Here is a 17,845-nt window from a genome sequence, read left to right on the forward strand (position 1 = left end):
TCTCTCTCTCTCTCTCTCTCTCTCTCTCTCTCACACACACACACACACACACACACACAGTTGTTTGTCTTTGCTTTTCAAAACAGGGTTTCTTTGTGTAACAGGTCTGACTGTCCTAGAACTCACTTTATAGACCAGGCTGGTCTCTAACTCACAGGGATCCACCTGCCTCTGCTTCCCAAGTGCTGCAATTAAAGGTGTGTGCCACCACTGCCCAGCATAACACATATTCCTTTTTTTATTTTTTATTTTTTCATAACACATATTCTTAAGAGTGTGTGGGTCTGATTTCTCTGGCCGCTGCTCATGCTCACAAGCTTCCTTGGGCACGCTTATCAATTTTAAAGTCTGCATAGCCAGTCCTTGATCTTTTTTGTCTATGGGAGTTCTCAAAGACCCAGGCTGAAGATAAGCTCTCCAGAGAAAAGCTGCACTGACCTCCACTGCCTGAGATAATGGGAAAATAAACTCTAGGAATGAGGCTTTTCAGGGTGAGAAGAAAGGGTGAAGCCTGAGGGAAGGCTTCCCTGTGTGTCAAAGTCTTGGGGATGGATTTCTTTGGCCACTGCCAAGGTCAACACAGGCAAGCACCCTGTTTCACAGCAGGTGTCCTTGTAGCTCACTTGTGTAATAGGGCTAAGTCTCTGGGGACTCAGCTGTTTATGGAGATCCTCAGACCCAGGTGTGGTGGCACACCTCTGTCATCTCAGTGTCTGGAGGCAGAGGAAGGAGCTAGAGTTTGAGGCCAGTTTCAATAAAGTAAGGAAAGGTGTTGCACCTGCACAGAGGACCACATGGTGAGACTCCATCTTGAAATACAAGCAGGACAGTCCCCTGCTGAATCCCACAGTTCAGCCTTCTGTTCTGTCCAGTGTTTCTCGTGCCCCTCAGATATCCATATGTCAACTCCAGATTACAGCTCCAGCCCCTCTGCAGTTCAGGTGCTTCTGTGGATTTTGACTTTCACTTCACTTTTGACCTCTGAAGGCTCCCTATTTTCTTGCCAGCTAGGCTTGCATTTACACTATCACAGCCAGGGGCTGGAGAGATGGCTCGGTAGGTAAGGGCACTGCCACGAGCAGGGTGACCTGAGTGAGTGACCCTTAGAACTCTCAAGGAGGCAGAAAGAACCAACGTCACAAAGCTGTCCTCTAGCTTGCACATCCATACAGACACAATAATAATAATAATAAACAAAAATTCAAAATTTCTATAGCCAGTAAAAAATTTGGTTGGTGGTGGTGGTGCATGCCTTTAATCCCAGCACTCGAGAGGTAGAGGCAGGAGAATCTTGGACTTCAAGACAAGGTTTTTCTGTGTAGTCCTGACTGTCCTGGAACTCACTTTGTAGACCAGGCTGGCCTGGCCTTGAACTCACAGAAATCTGCCTGCCTCTGCCTCCTGAGTGCTGGGATTAAAGGGACTACCACCTGGACTCTTAGTTATTTTCATAGAGAGGACTGCTCAGGGTGTGTAACCAACTGTGCAGTGGCACACAGACTTGTAAGGGATTTATCCAGGTAAACCCCACCCTCTCATCAAGATGGAAACAAGATAAAATTACCACTCCTTTCAAAACACTGTACCTGAGTGACAGCTCTGACACTTGTCCCTGCAGCAGATTTAGCTTTTGGACATGGCGTCTACAGTCAGCACCAGAGCCTTCACCATAAGCCTAAGAGGAAAAACCACAAATACACATTTAAAAAGTATTAGGAGAATGGTGAGAAACATTTAAAATAGTACCTGTAGAGCAGAAGGAGAGAGAGCATGAGCAAGGAACTCAGGACCGCGAGGGGTGCACCCACACACTGAGACAATGGGGATGTTCTATCGGGAACTCACCAAGGCCAGCTGGCCTGGGTCTGAAAAAGCCTGGGATAAAACCGGACTTGCTGAACATAGTGGACAATAAGGACTACTGAGAACTCAAGAACAATGGCAATGGGTTTTTGATCCTACTGCACGTACTGGCTTTGTGGGAGCCTAGGAAGTTGGGATGCTCACCTTACTAGACCTGGATGGAGGTGGGTGGTCCTTGGACTTCCCACAGGTCAGGGAACCCTGATTGCTCTTTGGGCTGATAAGGGAGGGGAACTTGATGGGGGGGGGGGGAAATGGGAGGCAGTGGCGGGGAGGAGGCAGAAATCTTTAATCAATAAATAAATTTAAAATAGTACCTGTAAAGCTTAAGACAGTGTTAAGAATACAAAGGTTGTGCCAGGCGGTGTAGAGCACACCTTTAATCCCAGCACTTGGGAGGCAGAGGCAGGTGGACCTCAGTGAGTTTGAGGCCAGCCTGGTCTACAAAGCAAGTTCCAGGACAGTCAGGACTATACAGAAAAACCCTGTCTTGGAAAAACAACAACAACAACAACAAAAGAATACAAAGGTCAGCCAGGCAGTAGCGGAGCATGCCTCTAATCCCAACACTCGAGTGGCAGAGGCCAGCCTGGTCTACAGAACTAGTTCCAGGATAGCCAAAGCTGTTACACAGTGAAACCCTGTCTCTAAAAAGTGCGCACACACTCTCAAAGAATGCGCAGGATTGACCACTCTTTCTGGAGAGTTTTTTCTTTTGTTTTTCAAAACAGGTTTCTCTGTGTATCCCTGGCTGTCTTGTAACTCACTGTGTAGACTGAAGAGGCCTAACAACATTAATACTGGGACTAGGCCTCGTCCTTACAATAACCAGGAAAAACCACAGACTGTACCCTGTGGAGGACCAATCAGAATTGAGACAAGTACTAGATGCTCCAGAACATTAAGAAAAGCTTACCTAACCTATATATAGGTTGCCAATTTCCTTGCATCGATGCCAGTACCAATCCCTGTTTGACAAGACTTCTGTTGCCCCACTCTTGCCCAATCAGTAGTTCAATCCCTATCTGAATCCAGAATTCCCCTACTCCCACATCCTCTGCCAGCTGAGCTCAATGCTCTCCTGATTCAGTAGCTGTGATGGACAGATGGAGAGCCCGAGCTCGATCTTGCAATAAAGGCTCTTTGCTTTTGCATGTGAACCCCAGCTCCTGATGGTCTCTGGTGGACAGGTGAGATGCATGATGCAGGCATAACATAGACCAAGTTGGCCTTGAACTCAAGAGAATCACCTGTCTCTGCCTCCTGAGTGCCGGGATTAAAGGCATGTGCCACCACCGCCAGGCTCTGGAGTGGTTTAAAAGCAAACAACCTCTACTTACCAAAGCCTGTATTGGGGAATCAAGTAGCTGCAGTTGAAAAAACCTCAGAAGTCTGTCCATGCTGAACACATATAGGCCTTTTTCCTGTCATTATTCCCGAAACAGTGTAGCCTAGCACCATATACAGCATGCACACTATAAAAGCTATTACAACTCACCTAGAGGTGATTTAAAGTACACTGGAGGAGCTGGGAGTGGTGGCACACACTTTAAACCCAGCATTTGGGAAGGAGAAGCAGTTGGATCTCTGTGAGTTCTAAGACAGCCAAAGCTATGTAGTGACCTTGTGTTCCTCCAAGCCCATAAAAGCAAAACAAGGGAGGTAGTGGCATGAGCCTTTATGTCCCAGTTACTTGGGAAACTGAGGCAGGAGGATCACTTGAACACAGGAGTACAAGATCGCCTGGGCACTGTAATAATCCCATTCTTCACCCCTCAAGAAAGCATGCTGCAGGACATGTAGAGGTTACATGTCACTCTATAGAAGCATCTCCATGGATACTGGGGAGTGGCTGTGATTTGAGTGTTGAACTCTGAACTCGTGGTTTACAGGTGAAGCCCAACAGGACAAGGGATCATGTCTGTGAGCAGAAGAGATATGTGCTAAGTGCCCACTGGTCCCCGCCACCATATCTGCAGATGGAGTTATCAATGCATGCTGGCCATAGAATTCCTGTGATTCTTGGTGTGTGGGAGTTGACTGGGACCAAGTACACTCTGTATATGACGTTCATACTGCAAGGTGGGTGGCGCTGTAGCCCAGGGAAGCCAGGCCTTCCAGCAGGACCAGGAAGCAAAGAGGGAGGTAAAAGCAGCTGAGAGCAAAGCAGGGCATTGCAGCCATGATTTTAACACTACCATGCAGAAGGTAGAGGCAGGAGAACTGCTGAAGGTCTCAGGGTAGCCCGGATGAAGGGAGCGTGAACTACATAGCAAGACTGTCTCAAACAAAACCAAACTAAAAAACCCAGATAGCTGAGTTTAATGTGTTCCGCCTGTCCACTGTCCAGGCACAGATGAGCTGGGAATGATGAATTGTGTAATTCTGATGATGTGCACTAAGCGTTCTTATTTGTGTTTCAAACCGGCACTCTACAATGTAAGGGTCAACAGAAAAATTCATGCTAGTGGTTTGAATTGTTGCCTTGGGAAGAAAGGACATTAAACTTAAAGAGAAGGCTTGAGGCTGAATGCCTAGTTCAGAGGTGAAACATGTGTGTAGCATGTGCAAACTCTGGCTTCATATTCCAGCAATCTCTTCTCCCAGGAAATAAAAACCATAAAAGTTTCTGCCTGGGAGGCTGGAGAGATGGCTCAGTGGTTAAGAGGACTGGCTGCTCTTCCAAAGGTCCTGAGTTCAATTCCCAGCAACCACATGGTGGCTCACAACCATCTGTAATGAGGTCTGGTGCCCTCTTCTGGCCTGCAGACATACACACAGACAGAATATTGTATACATAATAAATAAATAAATATTTAAAAAAAAAAGTTTCTGCCTGTAGCAGTTCTTACCCTGCCATTTGAATCAGAGACTACACACTTTCAGTCTGCACCGCCCCTCACAATAGAGGAACGTAGGCTGCCTGGGGCTCTTAGCAGAGCAGCACACAACTCAGCACCTTTTCTTTGTTTCTTCTTATTAAAAACAGACTCAAGTCTTCTAGGCTGGCTCGGACCTCCTTCCTGCTGAGGGCGACCTTGAATTCCTGAGCTTTTCTTTCCTTTTTTTTCCCCCCCCTCTGGTAGCTTTGGAGCCTCTCCTGGAACTCATCTTTCTGTAAACCACCTGGCCTCGAACTCACAGAATGCTGCCTCCTGACTGCAGGGATTAACGACGGTGGACTGGCTGACCTTGAATTCTTAACCTTCTTGTTTCCTCTGAGTGTTGGGGTGCAGCTGTGCCCACCGTGCCCTGTTTAACACAATGTTTTCAGGGGATCCCTTTGTTTGCAGTGCTGGGAAGAGACCTGATGACAGAAACAGATGGTGAGTTAGGAAGCTACTGCCAACAGCAGGGCAAGAAAGAGGCCAGCTCAGGCGCTGTGGTTAGCTGAAGCCACTCGGGATCTCATTTGAAGGCAAGGCTGACAAAACCTGCTGATGAAAAGTATAAAAGAAAAACAGGGGCCAAGGATGATGGCAAGGCTTTTAGTCCAAACAAGAAAGAGAATCCTGACACTAAAGAGTTGGGGATGAGGGGCTGGAGAGATGGCTCAGTGGTTAAGAGCACTAACTGCTCTACCAGAGGTCGTGAGTTCAAGTCCCAGCAACCACATGGTGGCTCACAACCATCTGTAATGAGATCTGGTGCCCTCTTCTGGTGTTTGGGCATACATGGAGGCAGAATGTTGTATACACAATAAATAAATCTTAAAAAAAAAAAAAGAGTTGGGGATGATAGTGGAGACAGCAGGTTCAGGAGGGCAGAGTTTCCATTTTTCAAATTTGAGGTGCTAGGGAGTGAATCCAAGTTCAGGAGGTGAGTGGGGCAGTGCTCAGGAGCTGCAGGGTATCTCGACTCCCCACTGAGCTGGATCTTAGCCCCTAGTCAGCAATCTCTCCCCAAGGGAGTGCAGCCAGAGCCCAGGCGGAAAGCTTGTAGTCCAGTGTACTTCAGTGTTGAGAAATTGGGAGATGGGGAAACCAGCAGGCAGACTGAAACCACAGCCAGGAAGCCAGCAGCAGACAAACTGCAAGGCCAAGAGGAAATGTTTTAAGGAGGTGGAAGCTACAACCCACGACAAATGCTGCTAATAAGTTGTCACGTGAGGACCGTGAACTAACCTGTTTAGCAACATGGAGGTCACTGACTGGCCGCAGCAGTCGTGGTCTAGTAGGAAGTGTTGTTCTGGATGCAGTGTGTTCAAGTGAGGATTGGTAGAGAGGAGCTGGGTGCAGGGGTAGGCAGGGTTAAAAACCGTTGATAACCTGCATCTGGGTTAAGAGCTCCCCTGTATATCAAGGTGCATCCTCTACGGAGACACAAAACCAGACTCATTCTCTAGTCTGTCTCTGGTGTGTGAGGACAACAGTAGTTCTTTCTACTGCAATGTCAGCTACTTTGGAGCCTGGCCCTAGAAGTCTCCTGAGAGTTCTTCAATGCCCTTGCCCCTTTGGCTGAAGGTAGCTGCAGGTAGCCTTAAGGGAATAACAGAACATCTTCTGTCCCTTCTTGAGAGGACAGAAATGACTTCCTTATGCTGAGTCGTTTGGCGACCCTAAGCAAGCACCAGTGCACCTGCACTACAGGTAAAGCCTGCCTTCTTGGAGAACTTAAGCCCCTATCTCGGGAGTTCAATCTTAGCTGACTGGCCCAGAAATGGGATCATGTAAATCATCTTGCTTCTCCCAGGACTCCTTGATTGGACTGACTAGCCTTGGAGGCTGAGGGTGTGTGGTTGTGTGGATCCTCTGAAGGGTATGATCCTATGTGCTGAAGGGAACAAACAGGAAAGGCCTAAAGAAACCCCAAAAGATGGGGAGAGGCAGGGAAAAGAATGATGCCAGGCCCGCCCCCCCCCTTCTTTTTAAATAACAGTGAGCATCAACAGATGGTCTTGAACTCACAATTCTGCTTTAGTAGATTTTCAGGGCCAAATTCTGTCTATTTTTCTTGACACCTATCACTGTTAGCACATTCCTTTTGTTTGTTTGGTGCTTCAAGACAGGGTTTCTCTGTGTAGCCCTGGAACTCACTCAGTAGACCAGGCTAGCCTCAAACTCAAAAGGTCCACCTGCCTCTACTTCCCAAGTGCTGGGATTAGAGGCCACCCAGCTTTTCTTCCCTTTTATTAAGACAAAGTCTCATGTAGCCCGGAAAATTCTATGTAGTTGGGGATGATCTTGAACTTTTTTTTCTAAAATTAAATTATTCATTGTTGTGGAACATTATTTTAACTATGTAAAGGTGTGTTACATTTGTTTCTCCTCCACTTGTTTAACTATGTGAAGATGTTTGTTGTTCTACCTTTCCTGCCTAAGGTGCCTGACTGGTCTAATAAAGGCTGAAAGGTCAATAAATAGCTAGGCAGTGGAGGGACAGGTGGGGCTGGTGGGCAGACAGGATAAATAGGAGGATAAATCAATGCTTGAGAAAGAACAAGAGAAGAGAACAAGGGAGAAGAGATGCCTGGGACCAATCATCTGACGCGGAGTAGGAAGTGCAGAATGAAAGAAAGGTAAAAAGTCCCAAGGCAAAACACAGATGAAGAGAAACAAGTTAATTTAAGTTATAAGAGCTAGTGGGACAAGCATAAAGTCAAGCATTCCTAACTAATAAGTCTCCATGTCATGATTAGGGAGCAGGATGGTGGCTCAAAAGAAACCTGCCACAATTCATCTTATTTATGTGTCAGTGTTTTGCCTGCATTTGTATCTATGCACCACTTGCCTGTCTAGTGCTCTTGGAGGTCAGAAGGCATTGGATCTCCTGGGACTGCAGTTATGGATGGTTGTGATCCACCATGTGGGTGCTGGGAATCAAGCCCAGGTTCTAAGAGCAGCGAGTGCTCTCAACTGCAGAGCCACCTCTCCAGGCCCTTGACTCTCCTGTCTTTATCTTTTAAGTGCTGAGATTACAAGTGTGCACACCACCACATCCACTTTTACAACTCGCTGGAGATCAAGCCCAAGGCCTCATGCGTGCTAGACTAGCACTCTTACCAAGTGATTTACACCCTCAGCGCTCAAAGTGTTTCTGCCTGTCACTTCACCTAAATGAGCCTCCCTGGAAAGATAACCATTAAAACAGCAGTGCACAGAAAAGTGAGAAGGGGAGGATGGGGGGAACTTGGGGAAACAGGAGGATTCGGATAAAGGAAGATTGGATAGGGGAGCAGGGAAGCACAAATCTTAGTTAAGGGAGCCACCTTAGGGTTGGCTAGAGACTTGAACCAAGGCGATGTCCCCAGTTAGTTCCTTGGGCAGCTGAGGATAGGGAACCTGAAATGACCCTATCCTATAGCAATACTGACGAATATCTTGCATATCACCATAGAACCTTCATCTGGTGATGGATGGAGATAGAGACAGAGACCCACACTGGAGCACCAGACTGAGCTCCCAAGGTCCCAATGAGGAGCAGAAGGAGGGAGAACATGAACAAGGAAGTCAGGACCACGAGGGGTACACCCACCCACTGAGACAGTGGGGCTGATCTATTGGGAGCTCACCAAGGCCAGCTGGACTGTGACTGAAAAAGCATGGGATAAAACCGGACTCTCTGAACATGGCGAACAATGAGGGCTGATGAGACGCCAAGGACAATGACACGGGGTTTTGATCCTACTTCATGTTCTGGCTTTGTGGGAACCTAGCCAGTTTGGATGTTCACCTTCCTAGACATAGACGGAGGGGGGAGGACCTTGGACTTTCCACAGGGCAGGGAACCCTGACAACTCTTTGGACTGGAGAGGGAGGGGGAGAGGAGTGGGGGGAGGGGGAGAAGGGTGGGAGGAGGGGGAGGGAAATGGGAGGCTGGGAGGAGGCGGAAACTTTCTTTTTTCTTTTTCTCAATAAAAAATTAAAAAAAAACAAACAGCAGTGCACATTTAGGACTCTGTCCTAAGGAAATAGTACACAGTTGGTCAAGTGAACAAAGAGACAGTTCACTGCAGGTACAGGGGTACAGCTTGGTGGCAGGGTGCTTGTCTGGCATGCACAAGGCCCAGGGTTCAACCCCAGAACTGAAGAACAAGTAAATGGAAATCTTCACTGCAGAGTTGTCAATCTCAAAGAAAACGATAAAGTGCTCGTCATTGTGGGACTGGCTGTCTATCTACTCATCCAATAGACGCTTATGTTGAGCACTCACTGTGGACAGGACAGTGCACTGGGCATTGAGAGCCCATCAGTAAATCAACAAACCAAGCTTTTGCTCCCATGGATGTAGGAATAAGCCCAGCCCCTTAGGGGGCGTGTTCGCCTCGGGCGAATATTTACTTATAAATCGGGAGAGCTGCGCCCCTTCTGCTTTCCTGGTCTCCTCAGGAATGGTGGTTCTATAAGTCTATTTCCCCATTAAAGCTGTATATATTTTTACAACCTGTCTGCATTCATTTACGCCGTTACACATGGACTGTCAGTGTGGGCTGGACAACACCCACATGCACACTTAGGCCCAACTATGAGCTGCCCAATATGCGTCCTGGGAAACAAACTTTGGTCCTCTCCAAGAGCAGCAAGCATTCTTGACCACTGACAAATCTCTCCAGGTACTCCTGTTCCATTACGTGCCCTTTGTGTTTTCAAGATGTTCATCTAGATTTAAATTATGGATGTACATGTGTGTGCACATGTGAATTATTTATTTCTCCTTCTACGCAAGCACATCTGTGAGCGCAACACTGGCAACGTTCCTACTTCCTATTGTCTCCCTGGCCTGGCACTCAGAAGGTACTCAAGGGACACTTGCTGAACAACCAAGTGAAGGACAGAGGCTATCTAGGCACTGCTCCACCCCTGCAGTTCCAGGAAGAAGGAGCGCAGGGTGCAGCTGCTCTCTGGGCTGAACTTTGAGAGAAAGGGATGCTGGCTGTGCAGAGCGAGGCTGGTCAGAACTCACCCGCACAAAGGACTGCTTCTCTCCACAAGCCTTGCATGTCCATTTGAGACTCTTTTTCACCTATGAGGAAATTTTAGAAATTAGAGCTCACACAACTGCATACAACTAGATGGAACTGAATCAGAAATAACTTAGCTGTACCACCAGCCCTGAAGGTAGTATTTTAGGTGAGGGGTGGGGATGTACTATTTAATAGGTGGGTGCTGGGAAAATTGGTCATTTGTATGAAGCAAAACCCCGTTAGATTTTTCACCTTAGGGTCCAAAAAAGAAGGGAGGGAGGGAGAAAGAGGAAAAAAAAAAGAAACAGAGGGGCTAGAGAGATGTTTCAGTGGGCAAAAAAAACTTGTTGTACAAACATGAGGACCTAAGGTCAGATCTCAGCACCCATGTGAAAAACTGGATATAGCCACATGAGCCTGTATTCCCAGGACTGTTGAGGGTGGAAACAGGACCAGTGGGGATTGCCAGCTGCCAGCCTAGCTCCAGGTTCAGTAAGAGACCCTGTATCAGAGAAATAAGGAGGAATGACATAGCAGAACTAATGTTTCCTTCTGGCCTTCACATGTGCACCTGCACACAAATATGCATCTCTCTCTCTCTCTCTCTCTCTCTCCAGTGCTCAGTGGCAGCTAGCAAGATCAGAGCTCTGGAATTAATCTCCAACAAGGAAAAAAAATTCCATAACAGGGCTAGAGATATGGCTCAGTGGTTAAGAGAACTGGCTACTCTTCCAAAAGGATCCAAGTTCAGTTCATAGTACCCATGTGGCAGCTCACACCTGTCTGTAACTCCAACTCCAGATCTAACATCCTCTTCTGGCTTCTGTGGGTACCAGGTTGCACGTGGTGCAGACATATATACATGTAGGCAAACATTCATACACACAAAATAAAAATCCTTTTTTAGTTTTGGTTTTTCAAGACAGGGTTTCTCTGTGTACCCCTGGCTGTCCTGGAACTCGCTTTGTAGACTAGGCTGGCCTTGAATTGAGATCTCTGCCCCTGCCTCTGCCTCCTGGGTGCTGAGATTATCGCCAGGCAGTAAATCTTTTTTTTTTAAATAAAAATACCAAAGTTGCTTGGTGAAATATCAAGAAATGTTACGCTTAACAATACAAAGAGATCTGAGCTGACTCATAAGGCTGTTGTGACTGGCATGGCATGGAGTCATAGACGTGTAATTTAAGTACCTGGGAGGCTGAGGCAGGGGGATTAGGAATTGTGGGTCAATCTAAGGTAAATACTGAAATTATGCCTTTAAAACACCTTCAAAACCAAACCAATCCCTTTCCAACAACAAAACCACTATCAGCAAGACTATGATTGGGACTGGACATATAGCTTAGGAGTAGAGAACTTGCCTAAGAAGGCCAAGCAAGGCAGCTTGAGGTACAAAACAAAACGTTTCAAAGAAATACCAACCACAGTTGTGTTTAACTAGGTATCAGTGGTGCAGGCTCCAATGAGCAGAGGGGTGACTATTCCCCCACAGATGAAACTGCAGACAGAGGCACCAAGCTACACCCAGACACACCCATGTCAAATGGGTATCCAAACTTCTTTTTTTTAGTTTTTCGAGACAGGGTTTCTCTGTAGCTTTGGAGCCTGTCCTGGCACTAGCTCTTGTAGACCAGGCTGGCCTAGAACTCACAGAGATCCGCCTGCCTCTGCCTCCCGAGTGCTGGGATTAAAGGCGTGCGCCACCACCGCCCGGCCCAAACTTCTAATATAGTATCCAGGTTTGTTTTGAGATAGGATCTCTAGAATTCCTAGTTGACCTCAAACTCGCTAAAGCCTCCTACCCCCGGGGCGTGCATTGGCACACCTACAGTAAGAGGCTCTTAGGCAGTGTGAATGCTAGACAAACACCCCACCTAAGGAACAGCATCCCAAGTCTAGAGTTTCAACTGTCCACTCACTGTAATTAAACAGGGAAGAGCCATGAGTGTGAGAGGCTACATAAAGGAAGTTCCTCCTCAACCCGGGTTCGTGACTGACCACTGCTAGGATCCACTAGAAGCCGCCTCAGCAGAAACCATTACTGTGGTTTCTACAACGACCACGCAAAAATAAAAACGATACACAAGGGGCTGGGCGATAGCGCGCCCACAGTCCGGTGTAGAACCCTTAGCAACAACAAGAAAAACAAACAAACAAAATGGCCAAAGACACTTTGTAAAATGACGGCGAAGAAGCACAGCCCTCAGCCTCACTGTCACTTCCCAAGGCCATACGAGACGCAGCCCGCCACGTCTCGCCCACCATCCTGCGAAGATGGAGGCACGCGCCCACCCCACCTGATGCGCCTGAAAGAGGTGGCAGCTGCAGCACCGCAGGACCCGAGACTGCTGAGAGGGCGCCATTCAGGCCTCAGTCTCCCGCCGTGCGTTCACAATCCACGTACCCGCCCAGGCCCCGCCCACCCTATGACGGTTCCGGCCCCTCTAGCCGCAGCACCACCTCGCTTGCTCCAGCGCCTCTCGCAGTCCCTCTCAGACCGCGTTGGCCCCGCCCTTGCACTCTCTTGGGCCGCTCTAGCGCTCCCCCATCTCGATGGTCACTGGGGCCTCCATCAAGCCTCAAAAAGGAACCCTTGTTCCTGTGTTTGGACGTCTCTAGTCTTTCACCTTGGCCCTCTGATTTCGAGCAATGACGGTTGTTTTCTGTCTTTCTGAGCCATCAGCTGTCACCTGCCTCCTTTGCCTGCATCCTTCTCCGCCCCTGTGAGACAAAAGGGGCATGAGCGCTGTAGCTGGGGTTTGCAGAACATTTGAGCCAGGGTAGGTTAGTCTTTGAGCCAGACTCCGAAGTTGCCGGAGAACAGATAATTCTGCAAACACTGGCTAGGTCCAGCTGGGGACGAGAACAGCCCTATGCTTCAGCCCCTGGACAAAGCTCCACTCTGGAAGTCAGAGGAGTAAGTCACACGGGTTTTGTTTCAACCCCTAAGGCCCACCAGCCAGCCAGAACATCTATACATGCCAGACACTATAAACTATCTTTTGTTTTGTTTTACATTAAGGCTGGTGCGTGACCGTAAGCTCAGCACTCACAAGGTGGAGGCAGGAGGATGACAAGTTTGAGGCCAGCCTGGGATGCATACGAGACCCTCAGTGTTGTAAGAAAATGGATGGAAATAATAATATCTGTATTATTATATGTTATAGATATTATATATCTGTATCTCTATATATTTATATGTCCTTTTTAGTGGTGGCGAATTTGTAAATTCAACTTTCTGGTTATTGAAGTAACAATAAACATTTTTGCATTCCCCCCCGAAAAAAATCCTGCCCGTGTCATTTCTCTGAGGCAGTGACTGAAAACTGGCTTTCTCTTTAATCCCATTGCCCATTCCTGCAGTAGGAACTAGACATGATGTGTCCCTGACCACATCTGTCACACTGACCGTTTAGAAACTGATTTTTTGTTGCCAGGTGCTGGTGGTGCACGCTTTAATCCCAGCACTCTGGAGGCAGAGGCAGGTGGATCTCCGTGAGTTTTGAGGCCAGCCTGCTCTACAGAGTGAGCTCCAGGACAGGCTCCAAAGCTACACAGAGGAACCCTGTCTCAAATCCCACTCCCCAAAAAAGTAGAATAAAAAAATTCAGGGTCAGTGGGATGGCTCAGTAGGTGTCTTAGTTCTACTGCTGTGAAGAGACACCATGACCAAACCAACATTTTTTTTCTTGGTTTTTCAAGACAGGTTTTCTCTGTGTAGCAGCAATGGTTGCCAAGGCAGTGCTTATAAAAGAAAACATTTAATTGGGGACTTGCTTACAGTTTCAGGGGGTTAGTCCATGACCATCATGGCAGGAAGCATGGTGACAGGCGAGCAGGCACGGGGCTGAGAGCTTTACATCCTGATCCACAGACAGGCAGAAGAAGAAATGAGGTCTGGCATGGGCTTTTGAAACTATTCCCATGACATACCTCCTCCAAGGCCACACTTCCTTGATGTGGGATCCCCCTCTGTATGCTATGAATATATTTTATAACCATTGGTTAATAAAGAAGCTGTTTGGTCTAGGGCAGGGCAGAAAACAGCTAGGCAGGAAAACTAAACTGAATGCAGGGAGAAAGAAGGTGGAGTCAGGCAGGTGCCATGTAGCTGCCAAAGGATAAAGATGCCAAAACCTTACCACTAAGCCACAGCCTTGTGGCAATACACACAGGTTAATAGAAATGGGTTCATTTAACATATAAGAGCTAGCTAGGCCGGGCAGTGGTGGTGCACGCCTTTAATCCCAGCACTCGGGAGGCAGAGGCAGGTGGATCTCTGTGAGTTCGAGGCCAGCCTGGTCTACAAGAGCTAGTTCCAGGACAGGAACCAAAAAGTTACGGAGAAACCCTGTCTCGAAAAAAAAAAAGGGGCTAGCTAGGTATAGGCCTAAGCCATTGGCCAAACAGTGTTGTAATTAATATAGTTTCTCTGTGATTATTTGAGTCTGGGCGACTGGGAAACGAAACAGCAGTCTCAGTTTATACTTCCTTATCATTCAAACAGTTCTAATACCTGGAAACTAAGCATTCAAACATATGAGCCTATGGGAGCCATTCTCAACCTTCCACAGCGGGTAAAAGTATTTGCTGTTAAACCTGACCTGAGCTCAAGACCTACATTGTGGAAGGACAGACCCAACCCCTGTAAGTTGTTTTCTTGCACCTCACATGCTCACTCATGCGTGCGCTTGTGCACACATACATACACAGATTAAATAAGGAAATGTATGTATGTGTGTATAAAGTTTTGGTTTGTTTTTCGAGACAGGACTTCTCTGTGTAACAGTCCTGGCTATCCTGGAACTCACTTTGTAGACCAGGCTGACCTCGAATTCACAGAGATCTGCCTGTCTCTGCCTCCCGAGTGCTGGGATTAAAGGCGTGTGCCACCACCGCCTGGTTTACTCATATTTTTCAAACCATAAATTTTGTTGGAAGATCAATGGCTGCTTGGGACTGGGAGTTGGAACAGGGATCTAAGTGGATCCTAGGTATCTTCCTGGGGTGATAGAAGTGGCTCAGAATTGTGTTGAGATAACTCTGCAAGTTTACTAGAAATCACCAACTGTATTTTAAACAAATTTAAACATCTTTATTTCATATGTGTGTAATGGTATGGGTAAAGGCAGTCCTGCTTCATTATTCTGCATGACTCCCTTGAGACAGGGGCTCTTACTGAACCTGAAGCTGGCTATTTGTCTGAGCACCAGGACTGGGGCACAGGTGGGCATAACAATGCCCAGCTTTTACATGGGTGTTGGGATTAACTGAATTTTATGGTATTATTGTAAATAATACCTAATGCCATCTTATTTATTTTGGCTCTTTGAGGCAGATCTCAACACGTAGCCCAGGCTGGCCTCAAGTGAAGCAATCGTTTTGCCACATTCTCAAGTGCAGGACTACAGATGTGCTACCACATCTGGCACTACCGCATCTTTAAAAAACCCCAAGATTCATTTATTATAGAAGCGAGAGCAGCTTATGGGCAATGGATGCTTATGATCCGCTTCTGCTCCCGGAACAGAGCCAGGGTGCCTCATAGCTGAGTCCTTCTCTGGCTCAACCCAGCAGGTTCCCCTTTGGCCATGTGTGGCTGTGAATCCGAGGGCTGACAACTTGGAGTGGTCCAGGCCTGAGGATACGTCTATTACACTGCACACACCTTTGGACACTGAGCCTAAGACCTGTGACCACCATTACCATACACCATGGAGGGTCTTGCAATTCCCCCACTTTCTATGGCAGCCAGGTACCCTGAATGCCCAAATGCTTGCGGGCCACACACCTTACTTGGGGAGAAGTAAGGCTGGGGTGGTGTGGTTCAGGGCCACACGAAGGCACCGCACACAGCGTTCTTTCTCTTTCTTTTAGGGATTTATTAAGGCATCGAGCACAGTGTGAGTTTTAGCCAACTAAGATGAGGGCGAGGGAATAGAGGAGGACCTGAGGGATGTCATAAGTTAATGACATGGAGGAATGGAAACCTCATAAATTAGGAGTACAATGCAAGGCTTCTGCCAGTACAACAGGCACCGAGTTCCTCAGTGCCAAGGCCACAGCTCAGGCTGACCAACTTCAGAGGGTGCCTAGAAGTTCCAACTTTTGGAGCCCAAGCACATGACCAAGTGACAACTGGTAGCCAGGCCACATGGCTGTAGATCTTTCCATAAATGGAACAACTGGTGTAGTGTGTGCATAACATGGGTTTGCAGGGGCAAGAAACAGGCAGGGGCAGATCCAAAGGCCTCTAATGCTATGGAACAGCAGGCTCAAGGCAGGTTCTCCAGGCTCCCAGCCACAGGGAGGAAGGAGTTGCCCTGGCCCAGGGGATCCTTGTAAGGCAACTGAGTCTGCATTGACCTGACCTTTGCTTCTGTGACACCCTGCTTCAAGAGCAGGTGTGTCTTCAAGGAGGAAACAGACAGGGATAAAGGGGGGAGAGAGAGACCAGCTTCCGTTCCACAGCTCAGCCTGAGACCCCAGGGGGCTCGTGGTCACTGGAGGTACTGAACTGCCTCTCCACCTTCTTTTGGTCCTTGATCTTGAGTCTGATGTCCACCCTCTTCTCAAAGAAGTTCACCAGCACGGACTCTGTTAGGATGGAGGCCAGGATCTGCTCGAAGGAAATACACCAGTCCGTGTCCACAGTGCCCCCGATACGTGAGGTGGCGGTGGGGCTGCAGGCTTCCCCTCCCACCAGCACGGTGTCATCTGTGAGGTCCTCACACTGCAGGGAGCCTGTGCTGACGACTGAGTAGGAGGACATGGACATGTCGTCTTTGGTTTCGTCATCAGACAAAAGTAGGGAAGGAGAGCCCTGCCCCTCGCCACTGCCGCCCTCTGCTATCACATGACTGTCGTGCAGAGCTTTCCCCAGATGTGTGTCCCCTGCCGCTGGTGGATGGCATTCCTGTGTTGGGTCCTGATGAGGTTTGGCTCTGGGTGGCTCATCCTCCTCTGTGGCACTGTTGTGGTCCCCACTGGGGGCACCGTCCCTGGGCTTCTTGGCTGTCCGGGCCGAAAATTTCTTCCCCACCTCGCCAATGCGGAGGAGAAGGCTGGCAACGGTGGCAATGGCGTGATACAAGTCCTGCTCCATGGGGTCTTCGCTAAACATGTTGTAAAGTGTCTTACACAGCTCTATGAATTGCTCCTTCGGAAGAAGGCCAGAAAGAAAACAGAGTTGGTTAGAGATGGGTACCTGTGCTCTTCTAAACCAACTGGAGATACAGGCCACTCTACCTGGTGCTGGGATTCTGATGGCACAAATCCATGCCTTACCTGGGTTAGGAAAGGGGAGGGCTCCACCAACGTCACACAGTCCTTTCAAGGCCTTTCTTCACAGCACACCCATCCTCCCCCTTTTCTTTTTTTTTCAAGACAGGGTTTCTCTGTGTTAACAGCTCTAGCTGTCCTGGAACTCATTTTGTAGACCAGGCTGGCCTTGAACACACAGAGATCCACCCATCTCTGCCACCTGAGTGCTGGGATTAGAGGTGTGTGTCACCATCATCCAGGCAAGGGTTCATTCTTAATGCCTGTGTGTAAAAGTGCTTGGGATGCAGGACCTCCCCTAAAGGGCACAGGGTTGGGTGTCTGTGAAAACATCATGGGCTGGACTGGGTACGCCCGAGTATTCTTCTCAAGGGTGTGTGTCGAGTCCCTGCCTACTGGAAACTAACTTTCCTCAGTACTTCTGTGGTTTATGGATACTGATTCAACCTAAGCAGGTGGTTACCATAGAAACACCGTCCTGTCCAGAAGTCACTTTTTACCTATCTGGAACCATCACTAATGACCATCAGGACTAAGAGGCTCTAGAGAGAGGGAAGCGAATTCCCACCTACAGGAGATTGCTGGTGCACAAGGAGCATGAAGCTATTCAAGCCCCAAGCAGACAGAATTCTCTAGAAACATGTGCTTTATATCCTAAAGGAGTCTACCTGGTTCATCTTGGGAAGGTCCTTAATGGTTTCCTTCTGGGCCTCTTTCTCCTTAGCCCATAATCGAAGGTAGTGTCGGTAGTCGGGAGGGCTGGTGCCTTTCTCCTCTGCGGGGGGGGGGGGGGGAGAG

General features: G+C 48.1%; 2 protein-coding genes across 3 annotated transcripts in view; both read right to left on the reverse strand.

Moving 5' to 3' along the window:
* The window catches only part of LOC121456181 (MRN complex interacting protein), a 26,727-nt gene extending 14,555 nt beyond the window's left edge, over positions 1-12,172 (reverse strand). Inside the window, exons 1-3 of the mRNA XM_041664060.1 lie at positions 12,064-12,172; positions 9,766-9,825; positions 1,587-1,675 (exon numbers count right to left, since the gene is read on the reverse strand). Of these exons, the coding sequence (XP_041519994.1) occupies positions 1,587-1,675; positions 9,766-9,825; positions 12,064-12,129 (215 nt within the window). The 5' untranslated portion in view covers positions 12,130-12,172. The remainder of the gene's footprint in view (positions 1-1,586; positions 1,676-9,765; positions 9,826-12,063) is intronic.
* Positions 12,173-14,839: 2,667 nt separating this feature from the next.
* Positions 14,840-17,845, reverse strand: part of Tbc1d9b (TBC1 domain family member 9B) — a 39,342-nt gene continuing 36,336 nt past the window's right edge. For both annotated transcript variants that reach the window (XM_041664476.1, XM_041664475.1), the window contains 2 exons: positions 17,716-17,822; positions 14,840-16,925 (listed from right to left, as the gene is read on the reverse strand). In XM_041664476.1, coding sequence (XP_041520410.1) covers positions 16,239-16,925; positions 17,716-17,822 — 794 coding nt within the window. In that variant the 3' untranslated portion in view covers positions 14,840-16,238. The remainder of the gene's footprint in view (positions 16,926-17,715; positions 17,823-17,845) is intronic.

The sequence above is a fragment of the Microtus oregoni genome, unplaced genomic scaffold, assembly GCF_018167655.1.
Source record: "Microtus oregoni isolate MIOR12 unplaced genomic scaffold, Mior012 000015F_ref0000493, whole genome shotgun sequence".
In the NCBI taxonomy this organism is placed as follows: domain Eukaryota; kingdom Metazoa; phylum Chordata; class Mammalia; order Rodentia; family Cricetidae; genus Microtus; species Microtus oregoni.